Below are 20,601 nucleotides of genomic sequence, written 5' to 3' on the forward strand. Positions count from 1 at the left end.
AGTTTCCGGAACGTCTTCCACTTTCGTTCCCAGGAAGTGAGCTCACGCTTGAACTGAAGCTGTAACCGCAGTGGCAATTCTTGTCTCCTTTGCGAAGAAGAAGAAGAAGAAGAAGAAGAAGAAGAAGAAGAGGAGGAGGAGGAGGAGGAGGAGGAGGTTTCCAGGTCAAGTGGAAGGCAAAGAGAACAGTCGATGTAGAAGAAGATACAAGGGAGAAGAAAGAATGATAACGGACAAGGGGAATAATTTTACGAATATTAGTACTGTTTTTATTTAGCGGAGAAGAAGAAGAAGAAGAAGAAGAAGAAGAAGAAGAAGAAGAAGAAGAAGAAGAAGAAGAAGAAGAAGAAGAGGGTGAAATTTCCAGGTCAAGTCGAAAGCAAAGAGAACAGTCGATGCAGAAGAGGAAAGAAAGGAAATTAAAGATTGATAATTGACACGGGAGATAATTTTATGAATGTTAGTACTATAGAATGGTTAGACGAGTAAGATATGAAAAGAAGAAGAAGAAGAAGAAGAAAGTGAAATTTCCAGGCCAAGTCGAAAGCAAAGAGAACAGTCGATGTAGAAGAAGATAGAAAGAAGAAGAAAGAATGACAACAGACAAGGGAGGTGATTTTATAAATGTTAATATTATTTCCATTTAGCGGACGAGTGAGATACTTTATAAATATTAATATTTTCAATGTATATCACCAATATTGGTAACGAGAGTTGAGTGGGCCTTGGAAACACACAATAAATATGTTAATCTATTTAGATATATGTTAATACTTTTATATAACGAAGTCATTGTGGTTTCATTCTTCGGTTAGAATATTAGTAGTCATATGAATATTGACATTTTTTCTTTTTTTTTTTTTAATAACAAACCCGATAATTTTGCCAGACAAGTACATCATCTCTCAACAATATCCTCATTGTATATTTATAATGTTTTTATATTTCTTTTATGGCTGGATCGTTCAAGCAGTCTCCAACTTTATCTATACCTTTCATATCCATTTCTTTCGTCTGTGTTCTGCTATTACTGAAAACTGGCAACAATGTGTAAATCACAGAAAATCATGATGAATTTACTCATTACATTTAAAAGAACTGTCCACAAACTCGGGAAATTAATTAGGAAAATATCTGTTGATGAAAAGGGAAAAATTATTTCTCCATCAGCTCAAGTACTTTCATCTTTGCAAATTCTGCTTTTTTTATTTGCTCTACAGACATAAATACTGCACAGTATTTTGTCAAATATAAAGCTTTAATAATGACGAATACTTAACCATGAACTATTTTCACGGCAATCCCCATAAAATATGGAGAACCACTCCCTACCCCCATAACCAATCCCCATCCCAATAATAGGCTTTAAGTATAGTTCCCTATAATGAGATGGAAGAGAGAGAGAGAGAGAGAGAGAGAGAGAGAGAGAGAGAGAGAGAGAGAGAGAGAGAGCAATGATATAAATTCTCCTCTATAACTCTTAAGCCAAGGCATCCTCAAAATACAATAAACCTCCACTTCACTCGGCTTCCTAATCTCGTTTCTTCCCTCTATTTATCTATTTCTTTATATCTTTTTATTCATTCTTCCGCTTGAGCGCTCTTTCCCTTCTTACGACCGTGTCCACTGACCACAATATGCCTTTCTTAATTTTGATTTATTTTTTTAGTAAATCTCCTTTCTTCTCATAAAATCATCAGTGAGGGAATTGTGAATTCAAGAGTCAACTGCTTTGTTCAACTTGTCATCTCTTTACCCCCAGGGAATGAAACTCGTTTATCGCCTCACTGTTTCCTTAGAATTGTATTCTATCATCGTTAGATAACAGCTCTGTCATCACAATGGTGTTGATTATATATGAAATTATTTTGTTTTTTCTTTCTCTTAAACCAAATGAATAGCTTCACCGTGAAAGGTGCACGCTTTCTTCTTGCTCAGTGAGTAAGAGTCCGTGCTGAATTAATCGATTTAATTTAAAAATAATAGCCATCAGGTTATCTTCACTTGATAATTATTTTTCATAAGAAATATATATTATGGTTAACTTGGAAAAATAACACTACAATTCCTTCAGTTGAACTATTTAAAAAGACCACCTTATATCGTCTCTCTCTCTCTCTCTCTCTCTCTCTCTCTCTCCCTCTGCTCTCTCTCTCTCTCTCAGCTTCACGTCCAATACGGATTCGCGTTAAACTGAGATATATTCAGTATGCAAAAAAGGCTATCCTCGCTTCACGTCCAATACGGATTTACGTAAATCGTAAAACTGAGACCAAAATTTGACCTTATCGCAAGTATAACGAAATGATTCAGAGATTTACAAGTCAGAAACGAAAATTTTACCACTTTTACAAGTCAGAACGAAAATGTTAGCTCGTTTTACAAGTCAGAACGAAAATGTTACCTTGATTTACAAGTCATAACGAAAATGTTACCTCGTTTTACAAGTCATAACGAAAATGTTACCTCGTTTTACAAGTCAGAACGAAAATGTTACCTTGTTTTACAAGTCAGAACGAAATGTTACCTCGTTTTACAAGTCAGAACGAAAATGTTACCTTGTTTTACAAGTCAGAACGAAAATGTTACTCGTTTACTCGAACGAAAATGTTTTGTTTTACAAGTCAGAACGAAAATGTTACCTTGTTTTACAAGTCAGAACGAAAATGTTATCTTGTTTTACACGTCAGTACGAAAATGTTACCTTGTTTTACAAGTCGGAACGAAAATGTTACCTTGTTTTTACAAGTCAGAACGAAAATGTTACCTCGTTTTACAAGTCAGAACGAAAATGTTACCTTGATTTACAAATCATAACGAAAATGTTACCTTGTTTTGCATGTCATAACGAAAATGTTACCTTGATTTACAAATCATAACGAAAATGTTACCTTGTTTTGCATGTCATAACGAAAATGTTACCTTGATTTACAAATCATAACGAAAATGTTACCTTGATTTACAAGTCAGAACGAAAATGTTATTTCGTTTTACAAGTCAGAACGAAAATGTTATCTTATATTAAAGTGCTTTGTAAGTAAGCCCACATACGCACAAACCCGAGATATCTCAGGAAATTCCACAGAATTAAGTTTTCCGTTGCTCAATTTTAAGCATTAATGATAGGTAACGAACTGGCATGGGAAGAGAGAAATTGCACGAACAAACAAAGAAGAAAATAAACAAACAAGAAAACAATGGTAACTCAGAACAACAACAACTGTCTGCGCAAGCGAGTAGCCATGAATACAATTCTCCCATTCTTATTCACACAAAGCAATTCCTTCCATTTTTCGCCACCCAAATCTGAACTGCAGGCGCATGCGCGACTGTAACCGCCCGGATTTCATAATGGAAACTACGGATTCAATGCATCAAATCCTGCCCAAAGGCTTGTTTTTTTTTTTTTCACGACACTTAAAACTAAAATGTCAAAGGGGTATTTTTCATACTCTGGAGACTATGAAAACAATACGTATAAATTTCGCTTCTCCAAACTATCAGTTGTTTTTTTTTTTTTTTTTTCAGAATGCACCTGAAATTGATCGTTGTTCGTACAAAAAAAATAAAATGTCAAGTCAAGTTTTTCTCATTTGTTTTTTTTAACAGGGCGTTTCTAACCCCGGAACAGAAGCAATCTGATCGATTAAAAGAACAAGCAATTGGACGCCGAATGTCTTTTGTCCTTCGCCTTTGACTCTATAATTCTCGCATTCTGTTCTCTCTCTCTCTCTCTCTCTCTCTCTCTCTCTCTTGCATTCCGGCGACTCAAAGGAAAAGAGGATTCGTGTGATTGCTGGAACCAGACGCCATCGTGTTTAGACAGCGTCCTGCTGCTAGCATCAAAGAGGTCATCAACCCCGGGCCTTTTTATTTTCTATTTCATTTCTTTTAATTTTTGAAAACATTTTGCGCGATTTGAAAAAAATACCGTTTCTTTGCCGAAATAAATTTTTCGATGACAACTTATTTTGGTTAAGTTGGCAGAAAATATTTTGCTATTTACTCATTTAATCTGTTTATACTAAAACGTCACTTCTGTTTTTTTGCAAAACTTTTCGCACAATTTGGAAAAAATACCGCTTCTCTACCGAAATATATTTTCCATGAAAAATACTTTGGGTAAGCTTGCAGAAATTATTTTGCTATTTGTTCAGTTCTTCTGTAGAAACTCAAATGTCACTTCTGTGCAGGAATAGTTCAAAGGTGAGCCGCTTTTTTTTTTTTTTTTTTTTTTATTATTTTTTTTTTTGGAAAAGTAGACCATCACTAAATGAAAAGAAAAAAAAATCTCGCTGCTTGTTTCGGAACTTGTTTACAGAGACAATGGTCAAAGTCATATCAGGATAAGGTATTTTTTCTCTTTTGTTTGGGGTGACGATTCGGAAAACGAATTCTAAAAAATAAATTAATAAATAAATATGGTTTACGAGGGCAAAGGAATAACAAATCCTTTATAGGAATATGAAAAGTAGTTGTAAAATTTCTCCACATACCTACTTTAAATCAAATTACATTTTTGGCAAAAAAAAAAAGGTTAATTAAGGTCAAGGTTTCCTAACTACAAAATATCCTTAGTCCATTGTCCCCATAGAGTTAATTTTATCATATATTCTCTTAATTCTAAAACACCAATGGCAATGGAATATTTGGTGCGTAAATAACGGAATGTTTTAAATGACAGAAAATTTATTTTACCACTAGAAAGGAAGCAGGAATGGAGGTAAAGTAAAAGTCTAAAATGTGAGTGCAACTAGGTGCCGACTGGACGCTGCCAAAACCCTTCGGTATTGCCTACAGTGCACCATATGTTCTCGAGTGAAAGGTAGGTACGCTACCAACTCTACCACAAAGGTCATATATCGTAAATGGAACCTACGCATTGCCCTTACGATTGACCTTAATATTTAACCCCTTTGCCTTTACTATTATTATTATTATTATTATTATTATTATTATTATTATTATTATTACGAATGCATACCAAAATGAGTAATCAACCTTAAGAACCCTGTGTTGCCATATAATACAGTTATCTAAATTAATCCTTTCTATTTAAATCAATTTTTTATAAGAAATTTAACTAATTCAGTGAATTACATATTTAATCGCGAGAAGCAGAAATGATGAAATTTGGTTCACTTTAACGAATTATGAATGCGCATATTTTAAGAGTGTATTCGTGAATATTCGTGAAAGATTTTGCACGTACTTAGAAATACAGGAGAGGGGGGAGGAGGATGGGGAAAGGGGAGGGGGACTGATCGACGTTTTTCCAGACTACTGGAAAACACAAACGGTTACTCTGCATGGAAATGAAACCCAATTGGCGGCCGTCCCGTGCAGTTTCACTCTGGGCCAATTTGCATGGAGAATCAACCGCATTAGTTTACAAATGACCATTACTTAGAGGGTCGAGAGTTGGTCGGTTGGGAACGTAGCCGAGAAGACGATGAAAATCAGGCTTAAGCCTAAAACGTATACATTGCTTGTCTTTAGTTTTCGTTTTGTGTTTCATGTTTTCAAAGGGCTGTGGTTTTCGTAAGTCGCTGTATCTGTTTAATTTTTAGTGATTTAGTCTTTTCAACACTTTATGGTGGGGCATAGCTTGTTTTCCTTCTGATTTATTCAAAGCAATGTGGTTTTCATAAGTAACTTCACCTGTTACATTCATTTTTAGTGATTCAAACCTTTCAACATTATGGTGGGCCATCGCCTGTTTTGGATTTTATGTATTCAAAACACTGTGGTTTTCGTAAGCCACTTTATAAATTCATTCATTCATAGTGGCTTAATCTTTTTAACACTTTATGGTGGGCCATTCATTCTCTTTAACACTTTCCATGGGCCAGCAAGTCGTCGCAACACTTTTGGTTGGCTAATGAATCCCCTAGCACTTTAAAGTTTTTTAAAATTACACAGTAAATCAATCTTTCATTTTTATCGCTTTCCATGGATCATCTGAAGCACGTTGATTAAGTCAACGAAATTCCATAAGACCTGCAAATCATTTAAGTGCAAACATCTTCATAGATAATATGGATTGTTGGGATAATATCTTGTTATTATTTGGCTTAAATAAGTTCTTTTTTTTATCGAGAGATTTATTTTCAGAAGGCGTCTGATACATGGATGTTTGCTTTTGATTTTTTAGTTTTCTGTAAAAGAAAACTATTGAGATGGCTATTTGTCTGTCCGTCCTCACTTTTTCTGTCCGCCCTCAGATCTTAAAAACTAGTGAGGCTAGAGGGCTACAAATTGGTATGTTGTTCATCCACCCTCCAATCATCACACATACCAAATTGCCGCGCTCTATCCTCAGTAGTTTTTATTTGATTTAAGGTTAAAGTTAGCCGTGATCGCGCGTCTGGCGCCGCTATAGGTGCCAACAACACAAGCCACAACCGGGCCGTGGCTGAGAGCTTCATACAGCATTATACGTTGTGCATAAAATTCGACTGCGCCGGAGAAACTTCAGCACATTTTTTACTTGTTTGTATTTTGCCTGTACTATATTATATTTTATTATTACGGCAGACTGAATCCATTCCAAGCTTTCGTGTGCCCAATATTCTAAACATTGTCCAGAGTATTAATCATGCTGTATAAGGTCTAAAATTCTACATAAATTTCCAAAGTATCATGATTTCAAAAATATTTTTGCTATTTCAGATACATCTTTATAAACTTTATTTTCAAGAATTTTTTTAGTCATCGTTTCTTTTCGCTTTAGCGAATATCCTTTTTATTGTAAATTTTGCATCATCAAAGAATTCTTTCTTCCAATATCAAAACACATTTATTAACATTAAACTTTTGGCTGGCTGCCTGAGTCAAAATTTCTGGGCCATGCACAGTGTATTTTATATTTCTAAATAATTTTTGGTATTCCTCATTAGGTAATTTTACCGCAGCTATCATAAAAGCAAGGCATTATTGACATCAAAGTGGTTTAATATTTAATTTCGATTTTCATACCATCAAACCCGTAATATATTTTATATTTTGTTTCAGTGGAATTTATATTTTTTTTATATTCAAAGGAGACAGTAGGTCATGATGGTAGCTTCAGTTATAACGTCACAGGAGATAGTTCCTACTAGGTCATTTTTCTCTAAAAAAAAAAAAAAAAATGAAACAAATATATTCAAAGAAAAAAACTGCATCGAATATGCAAAAGTCTCAGTTAAAGCAAACTTCAGCGTGCAGAAAGAGCATACCTGTACACAATAATACTGACCTACAAATATTAGTGCAATTTTTTCAAGGCTTAATATACTTTGGTTCGTTCCTTTAATTCTCGCAGTCGCCTCTATAACCTTTCATTCCGCAGAGATATTCTCTGATTAGCCATTCTCCACATTCTCAGATTTAATAATTATGTTTCAGTGGTTACTGGGGAATTATGTTTCAATGGTAGCTGGCGATTCCCGTGGTTCGCGTTCTTCAACGTATACTAACTAATTATTATTATTATTATTATTATTATTATTATTATTATTATTATTATTTCAGTAGATGAAACCCATTCACATGGAACAAGCACACCAAAGGGGCCATAGACTTGAAATTCAACCTCCCAAAGAATGTTGGCTTCAACCTCCCACCACAAACCCCACACCGCAGCAGTAACTGATCATGATACAGAGCGGGTGATTTTTCATCGCCCTGGGGGAGACGCGAACCCGCGACATCTGAGTGGCATCCCACGACACAAACCACTATACCATTGGACCAGCTGCATCAATTCACTACACTTCTTTTCAATTATCACCAAACAGAAGCTCTTCTAAAACGATCTTTCAAAGTCGACTTTCATTTTTTTGCCATAAAATATCGCTTAAACCATTTGGTACCTTTCACTATAGGAGCCATTATTCATTCCATTCTGGTAGGTTAGACTATAGCAATATTTCACAGCTGGGTGGTATGCAGTTTCCCCAAATCATTAAGGAAACGGGAAAGTAAAATATAGTGAAATTGTTTGAAGCACGGGATATTTAGTTTACAGATATGCGAACTCACAGTGTAATAAGAGAGAGAGAGAGAGAGAGAGAGAGAGTGTGTGTGTAAATGAGCGTGTAAAAGATTCGGACTAAGATCATGTTGCTCAAAAAAAAGTGTGCAATTGTTACATTCATGACGTATTTAGTTTTAAAATAGGCTATATGGATTTACAAGCAACATGGAGAGAGAGAGAGAGAGAGAGAGAGAGAGAGAGATCAGAGAGAGAAGATGAATCATATTTCAGTGCAATTATTGGCTGCATGATATATTTTGTTTAAAAAAACATGGATCCAGAGAGAGAGAGAGAGAGAGAGAGAGAGAGAGAGAGAGAGAGAGAGAGAGAGAGAGAGAGAGAGAGAGAGAGAAGAGTTTAGTCAGCAATTAAATAAATCATATTTCAGTGTCATTATTAGCTGTATGATTTATTTAGTTTAAACATATGCGAATTCACAGAGAGAGAGAGAGAGAGAGAATACCAAGCAAAGGCCGCAAGTACGCTCTCGCCGCGTCTCCCCAGTTACGCAAACCTCGTAATATTCCTTCATAAGAATTCCATCTCTCCCGCAATACCCAGGGCACCGCATACCAACGGCAAAATACCGGGAAGTTTATCCGGGAAGCAATATAAATACTTTGTGCCCAAAACCAGGTCCTGGGCACGGGGGCAGAAGAGCCGGGCCAATGGCTTGGTGCCGGGAGGAATGGGGAATGGGTTGAGTTAGGGCGCAGGTGGAGAACGCTGGTTATATGAAATCGATCCGGTGACAATAAAAATATTCCAGAAGTCTCCGGGTTCGTTGTTGTTTTCCGGACGTGAGATTAATTCCCCTTAAAAAAATATTATTCAATTCCCCTTAAAAAATATTATAATGTAATAATTCCCCTTAAAAAATATTATTATTTAATTTCCCTTAAAAAAATATTATTATATTCCTGATGCTGCGTGGAATAACAGAATGTGCGGATTAAAGCGTAATCCAATATAAGCGGACTCCGTTCGCCTTTTTTTTTTCCCCTCCCAATAATAAATTTGTGAGGACACCATTCAATCGTGTTCTGTGGTCACGAGCTACCGGACACCATGTTGTAGATATTTTTAGATGCTTATTTTTCTAAAGCATGCAATTACTATATCACCATTTTAGTTGTCTGTAAAAGAAAGCTATTGTGCCGGCTTTGTCTGTCCGTCCGCACTTATTTCTGACCGCAATTTTTCTGTCCGCACTTTTTCGGCAAACTGACATGTTGATCGTGCTTCTGGTAGCGATGTAGGATGGGCCACCACAGGGCCGTGATTAAAGTTTCATGGGCCGCGGCTTATACGGCATTATACTGAAACCACCAGAAGATAGACCTATTTTGGTGGCCCTGATTATGCGCTGTAGCGGTTGTACAGAAAACTCGATTGAGCTGAAGAAACTTCGGCGCATTTTTTACTTGTTTCTGTTTCTTCCTCCATTACAGTTGGGCATATATATATATATATATATATATATATATATATATATATATATATATATATATAAATTCTTGGGACAAATGGAGCGAGTTATTTTTTTTTTTTTCAGACCAGACCCTTAACTGAGAACGGAAGCAAACGGGTCTTTAATTTTTCAAGTTATTAACACCGAAGAACGATGAATGAATGTTGATTATTTCCTTGTTAATATCAAAGAAGGGAGCTGAAAATTACTTTAAAGCTAACATGGTTTGTTAAACGGTGTAACGTACCTTAATGGTGCATTTTCATGGAGAAAGGAACAAGCAGTTTGTTGGAAGGTCATTACATGTATTCTGTAAAGTCTTACTTTCCACTATCTCCTTACAACTGTTTCACAGTGCAACTGTTGAGGTTTCTCTTCTGTTACACTATTTTAAGTTTTCTGTAAAAGAAACCTATTGAGATGGCTTTGTCTGTCCGTCTGCACTTTTTTCTGTCCGCACTTTTTCCGTCCACCCTCAGATCTTAAAAACTACTGAGGCTAGAGGGCTACAAACTGGTATGTTGATCATCCATCCTTCAGTCATCAAATACACCAAACTGCAGCACTCTAGCCTCAGTAGTTTTGATTTTATTTAAGGTTAAAGTTAGCCATAATCGTGCATCTGGCAACAATATAGGACAGGCCACCACCGAACCGTGGTTAAAGATTCATGGGGCGCGGTTTATACACAGCATTATACCGAGACCACCGAAAGATAGATCTATTTTCGGTGGCCTTTATTATACGCTGTACAGAAAACCAGACAGTGCTGAAGAAACTTCGGCGCATTTTGCCCTCATTTTTTTCATTTTTGAACAGTTTTTTTTTTTATTTCTTGTTTGTCATTTTGTGAGTGAACCATTTACCAGTATATTCCATTCCTATAAGAAATAGCATCTCGAAGTTATCTGAGAGAGAGAGAGAGAGAGAGAGAGAGAGAGAGAGAGAGAGAGAGAGAGGCTAGTGATTCGAAACTGCTGTGTCCTCGTAATTATTGTGGAGCCCAGCAAGTGTGTCAGATTGGTCATTGTAGTAAATTGGTATTTACGCAATTATCATAATCATGCACAAACTAGTTTTTGGACCGAGCCATCTCTATGTCAGATTCAAAAATCATAAATGAGATTCCTGGTTAAGAGGAAAGTTATGCCCTCGGTAAAGTAAAATCGAAACATATTTATATATGTTTATGTATATATATAGAAATACATTACATGTATATATATATATATATATATATATATATATATATATATATATATATATATATATATATCATTATGTCGTTCATATCTAGTTCACTATACCTCAGGAATAACTCATCCAAGGAATTATAGTTGATATGTGCAATTATAATTCCTGGGTGTAAAACTATTCCTTTATATGAAAGATATATGAAACTATATTTTTATGCAATTTTGTGAAATGTATACAGATTAATATATTAATAATTACAAAAATTAAATATGTATATTCATATATGTATTTACATATACATACATATGTGTATATATATATATATATATATATATATATATATATATATATATATATATATAATATATATATATTCTCGAACCTATATATTATTAAATGTTCCAATAACATGCTAAGAAGGCGGAGATATATCGAGGTCTTATAAACTTCCAGTCTCCTGAGATTCTGCCTCCAAGTAATATTTGCAGAGAGAGAGAGAGAGAGAGAGAGAGAGAGACGACGAATTGCGGAGAGCGATATCAAAAGTTATCCGGGAATTTATTATCGTTTTTCTGGTTCTTCCTTTCTTTCGTTCTCTTATCATTCTGTCTTTTTCTTATGTTCTTCAGCGATTTTATTTTTTCCCTGTTTACTGTGTTCCTTGGTTTGCCCTTTCACTCCACATTTTTAGTTTTCTGCAAAAGAAAACTATTGAGATGGCTTTGTCTGTCTGTCCGCACTTTTCTGTCCACCGCCAGATCATCAAACATACCAAATTGAGGCCCTCTAGCCTTAGTAGTTTTTATTTTAGTCAAGGTTAAAATCAGCCATAATCGTGCGTCTCGCAACGATATAGGACAGGCCACCACCGACCCGTGGTTAAACATTCATGAGCCGCGGCTCATACAGCATCATACCGAGACCATCGAAAGATAGATCCATTTTCGGTGGCCTTGATTATACGCTGTCAAGGCTGTACAGAAAACTCGATTGCGCCGAAGAAACTTCGATGCAGTTTTTACTTTTTTTTAATCGTAGTTTTTTTAATGGTTCTACATTATAAACGGGCACAGAAGAAATACGATAAATGCGATGGAAGGTAGATGGACACGGTGATCAATTTATTTATGCTTGCTGGTATGTTCCTCGAAGAGTGAGTGACAGACAGACAAACAGACAGATACTTTGACTTGCATAGTCAGGGGGGAAACAGAGTGAGACAGAGATTTTATGAGGTATTATACTCCTTCATTCCCTTCGTAAGCCGATTACTTTTTTTTGCTTTTTACTTTTATCTGTTCTCCTTTGGGTTCTGAAGCATACCTTTTTTCATTGTAAAATACACAATGCAAACATTTGTAAATGAAAAATCCCAAATGAATAATACGCCTTTTAAAAATCTACATACACCTGAAAAAAAGTATTATATAAAGAAAAGCCACTTAACCTCTTTTACATTATTAATGCCTAAGGAAGAATATTCCATTTACACTTTTACGCCAAAAAAAAATCGAAAAGGTAAACGACAATTCAACCTTTATAACTATGAAATACCAAAACACTAACTCATCATTTAACATGTGTACCAAAAAATAATATTACGAAAATTAAAAATCTAAATTTATAATCTCAAAAAAGAAAAAAATAAGACATTAATCCACTACACTTTTATAGAAATTCTTGAAAATGCATATTGAGTATTTCGCCCATCCAAACGCATCCCGAATATTTACATTCTCAGTCCCAGTTTTCTCTTCTTGTTTCTTCTAATGCGCTTGCTTTTTTTCTTCCTCCTCCTCCTCCTCCTCCTCCTCCTCCTCTTCTATTCCCTCTCCTCCGTTTCCATCATCACGCCCCTCCCTTTAATCCAAAGGCAGCGCCTGTCGCTTCAAGAAGCGAAAGGGATGTTTACCTCTACTTAGATTATTTTCATTCCCCCTTCTTCGCCGTCATCGCGACTGCCTCTGTCGTTACTGCTGCTACTCCGTTCCCCGCCGCCTCCTTCCTCTCTTCATCATCATCATCATCATCATCACCTCCTTCATCATCTCCTTCCTCTCCTTCATCTTCCCCCGCTTCCTCTCCTCTCCTTCAATCTGAGGCGCCATTTGTCACTCCGGAGGCGCGAGATACTTTTCCCGCCAACGCGGCGAATTATCTCGCGTCTTCTGCGAAACATGTTTGCCGGGACCCGGATGTGTGCGTCTCTGGGTAAACGATCTGAATCGGTCTGGGATCCTCTCACGGCTGAATGCAAACAAGATTGGAACCCCTGGAAAGTGTCTCTGGGCCAAAGAGACGACGAGCAGAAGAAGAAGAAGAAGAGGAGGAGGAGGAGGAGGAGGAGGAGGAGGAGGAGGAGGAGGAGGAGGAGGAGGAGGAGGAGGAAGACTCACGGGTGGAAAAGAGAATGGGAAGTGTTTGCAGAAAATGCCAGGAGAGAAACGAGGCAGAGTTAATAGGAACATCGCCTGGTGACATGAGAGGGTTTTTTTTTTTTTCCTTTTCTCTTTTAAGCGGGAGAAGGAACACGGTGATGCGCTTTCGCGCTTTCCTTTGTTTGGGGTTAATGGGGGAGGGGAGGTTATAGTTTCTGCACGACGGAATATTTCGCGGTCATTACGGCTTTATATATGCACGCAGTTGCAGACACAAATATACACGCGCACACACACACGCAACACACACACTCACATATATATATATATATATATATATATATATATATATATATATATATATATATATATATATATATATAGATATATATATATATATATATATATATATATATATATATATATATATAATACACACACACACACACATATATATATATATATATATATGTATATATATATATATATATATATATATATATATGAGTAGCTAGAAATTAGAGAGAGAGAGAGAGAGAGAGAGAGAGAGAGAGAAACAGTGATAATGCCTAAAAGCTGTTGTTGTTATCGTGATTCAAATACGCTGACCGAGGTAGGACTTTGCATGAACTCAAAAACAATGAGCAGGTATATCGTGTCTAAAGCCATAAAACCAATCATAAAAGTGGGAAGTAGTGGCTTCAAGTGATTGCTAACCAAATCATGAGTCAGCACAGCCAGAAAGCTTACAGCAGCCAGCTCTATAACCCCGCCTTCAATAGGAGGCGTTTTCATGGAAATTCCAGGAAATTGGGGGCCGGATAAAGTGATGTACTTCAACACCCTCCAATCAAACATGCTAGGGAGGGGTCTTTCACACCCCCTCCTAAGACCATCTCCAATCAAGTCCACTAAGGAGAGAATTGAATCACACCCACTACAGCCCTTCCCAAACTATTTGAAGGGGAGGCCTTGCAGATAAATCCTTCCAATAAGACCAAAAGGAGGTGGAGATTGCAGATAACAAGAAATCGAGGGGTTTAACAGTCTGGAGAGCGACAGGAGAGGAGCAGATTGGAACTGTGTCCACTCAGGGAGAGTACGTCTCCCCTCGCTTTCGTGTTCCCCAAATAGACTGAGTCAAGTTAATTACTCGAGTGAATTTGTCTATACCACTGTAACCTGTTAATTTTGTACTGACCTTTATAATACTAAGTTCTTTATTAAAGTGAAGAAATTAAAGAACTCGTCTCTATGCGCCTTCCTGAGAGATATCAATACTTACAATAATTTATTTTCAAGAATATACAGTTGCAGAAACTGAGGCGTTGTGGACACACATAGAAGAATAACAAGGTAAGAAGTGAGAGACTAAAAACATACAACAAAAAAAGAAAAAGACATATATATATATATATATATATATATATATATATATATATATATATATATATATATCTATATATCAGAATAAAACATATTCTAACAACAGAAAAGGTAGATAATACAAAACAATAGAGAACATAAAAGTCAGTAAGCTTAAAAACTATAATATTATAAGATATGCTATTCCAAAATGCGAAAATATTTTCAAAAAGGTAATAATCATTACAAAAGTATATTACTGGACAACCATACTCTTTTAGCTTTTAAAAAGAGAAATGAAAATATCTAGAGTTCAGGAGCTTTTTTTTAAAGAACTTTGGCAAATTTTTATAGAATAATATTTCACTAGGATCAAATTATTCTCTTTTTCTCTTATCTTCTATAAGAAATTTAAGAAAACCTCAGGAAATTCAAAAAAATATATATGTTATATTCAGAAATGTGGGTGGAAGCAAGGCATGACTTTACAAATTTCATCTGAGAAATGTCTTTTAAAAGTTCGACTAATAATAAATTTTAGACAAGTTTATGAAATAAACAAAAATACAAGCTATATAAAATGTGTGTGGAAACGAGAAATATTGCAAATTTCATCTAAGAAATGTCTTTTAAAATTTCGACTAAGTAATACACTTACTTTCTATAATAAATTTCAGACAAGCGTAAAAAAAATACGTTATATAAAATGGGTGGAAACGAGAAGTGATATTGCAAATTCATCTAGAAACGTCTTTTAAAACTACTAGTAATACACTTACTTTCTATAATAAATTTCAGACAAGCTTAGGAAATTAAAAATATACAAGTTATATAAAATGTGGGTGGAAACGAGAAGTGATATTGCAAATTTCATCTAGGAAACGTCTTTTAAAACTTCGACTAAGTAATACACTTACTTTCTATAATAAATTTCAGACAAGCTTAGGAAATTAAAAAATATACAAGTTATATAAAATGTGGGTGGAAACGAGAAGTGATATTGCAAATTTCATCTAGGAAACGTCTTTTAAAACTTCGACTAAGTAATATGCTTCGTGGAAATAAATTTTCAAACAAGACCTCTCAAATCTCCCGGACGTTTACAAGACTCCAATATACTGCATTAATATTGCCTTTTTAGCATGTTATTGGAACATGCACCGGCCTCGTGGCCTCGGGTCCGTGGACGACAGAGTCAATGCATATTTTGTGGTTCGTACACAACCTGAAATATACACTAAAAAATAAAACAAAAAAGAAGGATTTAATTTTTCCCTCTTTCCTACGTGAAACTTTTAATCTTGGCTGAATGCTCAAGAAACTGAATTTTTTATCTTTTCGTAAAATGGAATTTCTCGTTTCAATAAATCAGTTATTTTTTACTTCAATACTAGAACCAACTACATATTCCAATTAAATGAATATTACAAGCATTTCTAACATACAGAGCATGGAAGTATAAGTGCAAGAAATTCTACCTTAATTTAATGATTTTGTCATAAGCCAGTTTTCCCTGATTTGTTACTCTACAATATGAAAATTAATGTCTTTTCTTCAACACATTCACTTTCATCAGTATTATTATGTCAATGGTTTCTCCCCTTTTAAAAAAAAATACAGGTAACAAAATGTTTGTTTGAAATCAATGTCACATTGGTCACTGAAGTGTAATCATATAAAGCGATCTTGTTTATAATGTATTCAGTTTTTCTAGCGTTTTTTATTATAATTTTTTCATTATAATAAGTTTTACGTGAGAAGAGAGAGAGAGAGAGAGAGAGAGAGAGAGAGAGAGAATCCCTCATTAAAAATCATTAATTTCATTTATATAATTTCATTTATGTAATTTAATAAAGACATAATAAAAAAAATTCCCATCCACGCCATCAGTATCCAAAAAAATTATTAAGTCATATTGTCACGATTTGCATCTCATGTTAAATGACAGGCATTCGTCAAAACAAATCATTTCTCTGCTTTATCAGTCGTCCTTTGTTCACCTGATGGCGTGGGCGACTTGCAGTCTAATTAAGCTCTCAGTGATAATAAGTCCTTGTGCAAATTCAACCCTGAAGTTGCACTACAGTATCGATTGGACAATTTCGTAATACAAATATCGTCTACCAATTTTCCTTACATCTCTATTAAATTCTAATTGCAGTGGTCACTGAGGGTTTTTCAGTAAGTTTAGTATAAGTATTGCCAACAAGTAAAGAGTTCGCTTTGGGAATGTATGTGTTATGGTCCATTGTAATAAGTGACCCTCCCTTGTCAGTTTTCATAATTTTGAGGTCCTTGTTCTCACATAATTCCTTTAAAGCTAATTTGTCTTTTGGTTAAAATACCATTTGGCCTTGTTTTGGGGCGGTAAGGTATTACTCATTTCAGTTATTCAATCAACTTTTGCAGTGTAATGTAATGTTACACAATCTCTAAAAGCATAGATTGCTTTCTTTTCCCTGTTATGGTATTCATGTTTATATGAGAGAGAGAGAGAGAGAGAGAGAGAGAGAGAGAGAGAGCTGTAAGAAGGCATGAATGAATGAATTAAGGACAGTGAATTAAACAGTCTTGTTTTTGACTGATTCTATCTATGAGCACATTTTTTATCATTAGTGTCTATAATTAGTCAGAATAAATGATCAAAGAATTACCTTAAAGTAACAACAATTACTTAACAATATATGGATAGGGTGAGTTTTGGTTTTAACCGGATATAGCAACAACTCACCTTTTATAAATTATTATGTAATTACTGTTGAAATACTCTGCCTTGACTTCATTGACAGTGGTACAGATTTAATATTTAATTTCTAAAATTAAAAATACGCTTTACAATTGACAACTCAAGAAACGCAATTGCACAAGAATAAGATGCATCAGCAAGTAAATAATTAAATGATAAAAATGTGTGTGTGTGTGTGTGTGTGTGTGTGTGTGTGTGTGTGTGTGTGTGTGTGTAGAATCTACTGTCAATTTTTTACCAGATACATATGTAATTGTAATGGCCAATGCCCTTTAACTTCTTTGAATTCTTTCATGCATTTTTGGACACGCTTATATAAAAGCCTAAGGATCCAAGTGCAAGAAATATGAAGAAATTATGATGTCCGGTAGCGGGAAACGAACCCTGGTCCCATATATATGTATATATATATATATATATATATATATATATATATTGTATATATATATATATATATATATATATATATATATATACTTAAAATATGATACGTTACAAAAAACACTCCTTATGTTTCAACATAACCCATTGGAGGTTCACGAATTTCATGCCCCACTGATGGAGGACACGAACAAATTCGACAAGTCTTTAATGCGAATGGGGTTCCCTCTCCGCTTTTGTATTTACGACGCTCTCTTATTTAATAGCAGAGTAATTTTCCGGGACGAGACAAGCTTATGTGCGGGGAATTACCCTAAATTGCCCAGCCTGCAGGGAACTTTCTTAGGGGGAGAATATTTCGTCAGGGTAATTTCCATCCCTCACCCTACGGATGTCTGACAAGAGTTTAATGGCGACAGCATTCCCTTTCACTGGACAGCATTTGAACGCAACGCAATGCACGAACGATGTGGTGTCGATGAAGTCTAATTTATCTCTCTCTCTCTCAAAAATTTATCCATTTACCATCTATATTTATCAATCATTTTTAAATAATATATATATATATATATATATATATATATATATATATATATATATATATATATATATATATATATATGTATGTATATAAATGTATGTATATATATACATATATATGTATACATATATATAATATATATATACTGTATATATATTCATACATACACACACATATATATATATATATATATATATATATATATATATATATATATATATACTATACTGTATATATAATATTATATATGTATTTATATGCATAAATATAAATATATATGTGTTTATATACATATATACAAACTTGAAAAAATATGTTGAATGATAATTATATTTCTTCATCAGGAACAGCCAAACAAGCGCTATATGGACGTTTCGGCCTAAACACATTAAGCCATTTTCAACCTAACGAAAAGTGCTTTGTAGCAATTTAGGTCGAAAAAGATTCCCTGAGAATCAACCTCTAGCAATAATCTCTCCCTGTTCTATTCTCTTTTACAGAGACAAAATGGATCATCTGACGTCGAGAAACGACTCCATGGATCGCATGACCCCGGGAAGTGGATCCAGGGATCACGCGACTTTGGGAAACGGACCTATGGATCACACGAAGTTCCGAAACAAACCTGTGGATCATCTGACGTCCGAGAATGGCTCACTAGATCACAGGGAGCTGGACCTTAGATTTAACGACAACGGCCAATCAAAAATGGATCTTTGGATCGCACGGCGTTGAAAAACGGCTTTACGGATCACCTGAGGTTGACAACCGGATTCACGAATTGTGGGATGCCAGGAAAAGGTTCTACGGATCAACTGACTATGCAGAACGGATCAGTGAGTGACATGAGGACGGATAATGGACTGATCGTGACTAACAAATCCGTCCCGGAAGTTATTCTGCGAGACTGCATGTCAGCCGGTAATATACTCACTTTCCACTGACCACTAAACTTGCTATGCGAAGCCTTGCAAATAGAGTTGATTTTTACCACGAACTATAATGCTATGCTTGTCTTTATTTCTAAAAAAAAAAAAAATATTCCTCTATTGTCTGTTTGTTTCATTATTGACGGAACAAATTACTTCATTCTGCCTTGCCACTAAAACTCCATGTCTATACCCAAACATCTTTATTGCTAAAACTGTTTGATGTGTTGTTTTTACTTCATCGCCAAACCATCTCTATTTCTGAAAAAAAAATATTCTCTATTTTCTGTTTATTTCATTATTGATTGACAGACAAATTACTCCGCTCTGCCTCTACAATAAAACTCCATGTCTATACCAAACATCTTTATTAAAAACTGTTCTTATATTGTTTTTTATTCCTCTCGCAAACCATCTTTTCTGAAAAAAAAAAATATTCCTCTATTTTCTGTTTATTTGTTTCATTATTGACGGAACAAGTTACTTCGTTCTGCCTTGTCACTAAAACTTCATGTCTGTACCCAAACATCTTTATTGCTAAAACTGGTTCGTGTATTATTTTTACTTCCTCGCCAAACCATTTTTATTTTATTCTATTTTATTTTTGCTGTACCACTGACATAAATGGGCACAACATAATACTATCTTTGCTTTATAACTAAAAAAAAAAAAAAAACAGTCAATATACAGAGTAGTCAGCTGACATCAAAAGAGCTTTCTCTCTTCGTTCGTAGGAACAAGAAGATCCCTTCTACGTTCTAGACTTAGGAGACGTCATACAAAAAGTAGAAGTTTGGCAAGAGCTGATGCCGAGTGTCAAAATTTTCTACGGTATGTATTTTTATACTTACTTCTTATTTATTTATCTGTTTGTCTATTTATTTGTTTATTTATTTAATTATTTACTTATTTGTTTATTCGAATATCTATTTACTTATGTATTTATTTATTCTATTTTTTCATTCTTTCTCACTTGCTTCCTGTTTCCTTTCTTATTTATTTATTCATTTATTTATTTACATATTTATCCATTTATTTATTTATCTATTTATTTATTTATTTATTTATTTATATTTATTTTCAGCTGTGAAATGCAATGACAACAAGACATTACTGGAAACGTTAGCCATCCTTGGAGTCGGATTTGACTGCGCTTCAAAGGTTGGAAATTTAGCTTAAAATTTATCCTATGTAGAAAAAACTCTATACCAGAAAAAAATCACAATCTATAATATATAATCAATCATTCTAGCATCGATAAATTCCCAGACTGCCTCCATATTTTCGTACAGTTTCTCTATCATTTCCGTTTGCCTTTCACAGCTGCCATAACCTTTTTGTTTCCCCACCAATAATAACAGAAGGAGATAAGGCAGGTGATGAGTCTAGGCGTCAGCCCCTCCCGAATTATTTACGCGCATCCGTGCAAGTCTGAGCACGACCTCAGGTACGCTTCGAAGGTCAGTCTAACCCTGATGACCTTCGACAGCCCCGAGGAGCTGCTGAAGGTGAAGAAATGTTATCCGGAAGCAGAGTGAGTACTTTCTTGGGGAATGAGATCAGTCATGCATCC

The 20,601-nt window shown here is 35.0% G+C and overlaps 1 protein-coding gene and 1 long non-coding RNA gene across 2 annotated transcripts in view; one reads left to right on the forward strand and one right to left on the reverse strand.

Moving 5' to 3' along the window:
- Window positions 1–20,601, reverse strand: part of LOC136851169 (uncharacterized) — a 255,455-nt gene that overhangs the window by 188,550 nt on the left and 46,304 nt on the right. The window lies entirely within an intron of this gene.
- Window positions 1–20,601, forward strand: part of LOC136851369 (ornithine decarboxylase-like) — a 151,271-nt gene that overhangs the window by 123,992 nt on the left and 6,678 nt on the right. The window contains exons 2-5 of the mRNA XM_067125422.1: window positions 18,600–19,020; window positions 19,763–19,859; window positions 20,113–20,189; window positions 20,390–20,562. Coding sequence (XP_066981523.1) covers window positions 19,835–19,859; window positions 20,113–20,189; window positions 20,390–20,562 — 275 coding nt within the window. The 5' untranslated portion in view covers window positions 18,600–19,020; window positions 19,763–19,834. The remainder of the gene's footprint in view (window positions 1–18,599; window positions 19,021–19,762; window positions 19,860–20,112; window positions 20,190–20,389; window positions 20,563–20,601) is intronic.

This window comes from Macrobrachium rosenbergii, chromosome 23, assembly GCF_040412425.1.
Source record: "Macrobrachium rosenbergii isolate ZJJX-2024 chromosome 23, ASM4041242v1, whole genome shotgun sequence".
NCBI lineage: Eukaryota > Metazoa > Arthropoda > Malacostraca > Decapoda > Palaemonidae > Macrobrachium > Macrobrachium rosenbergii.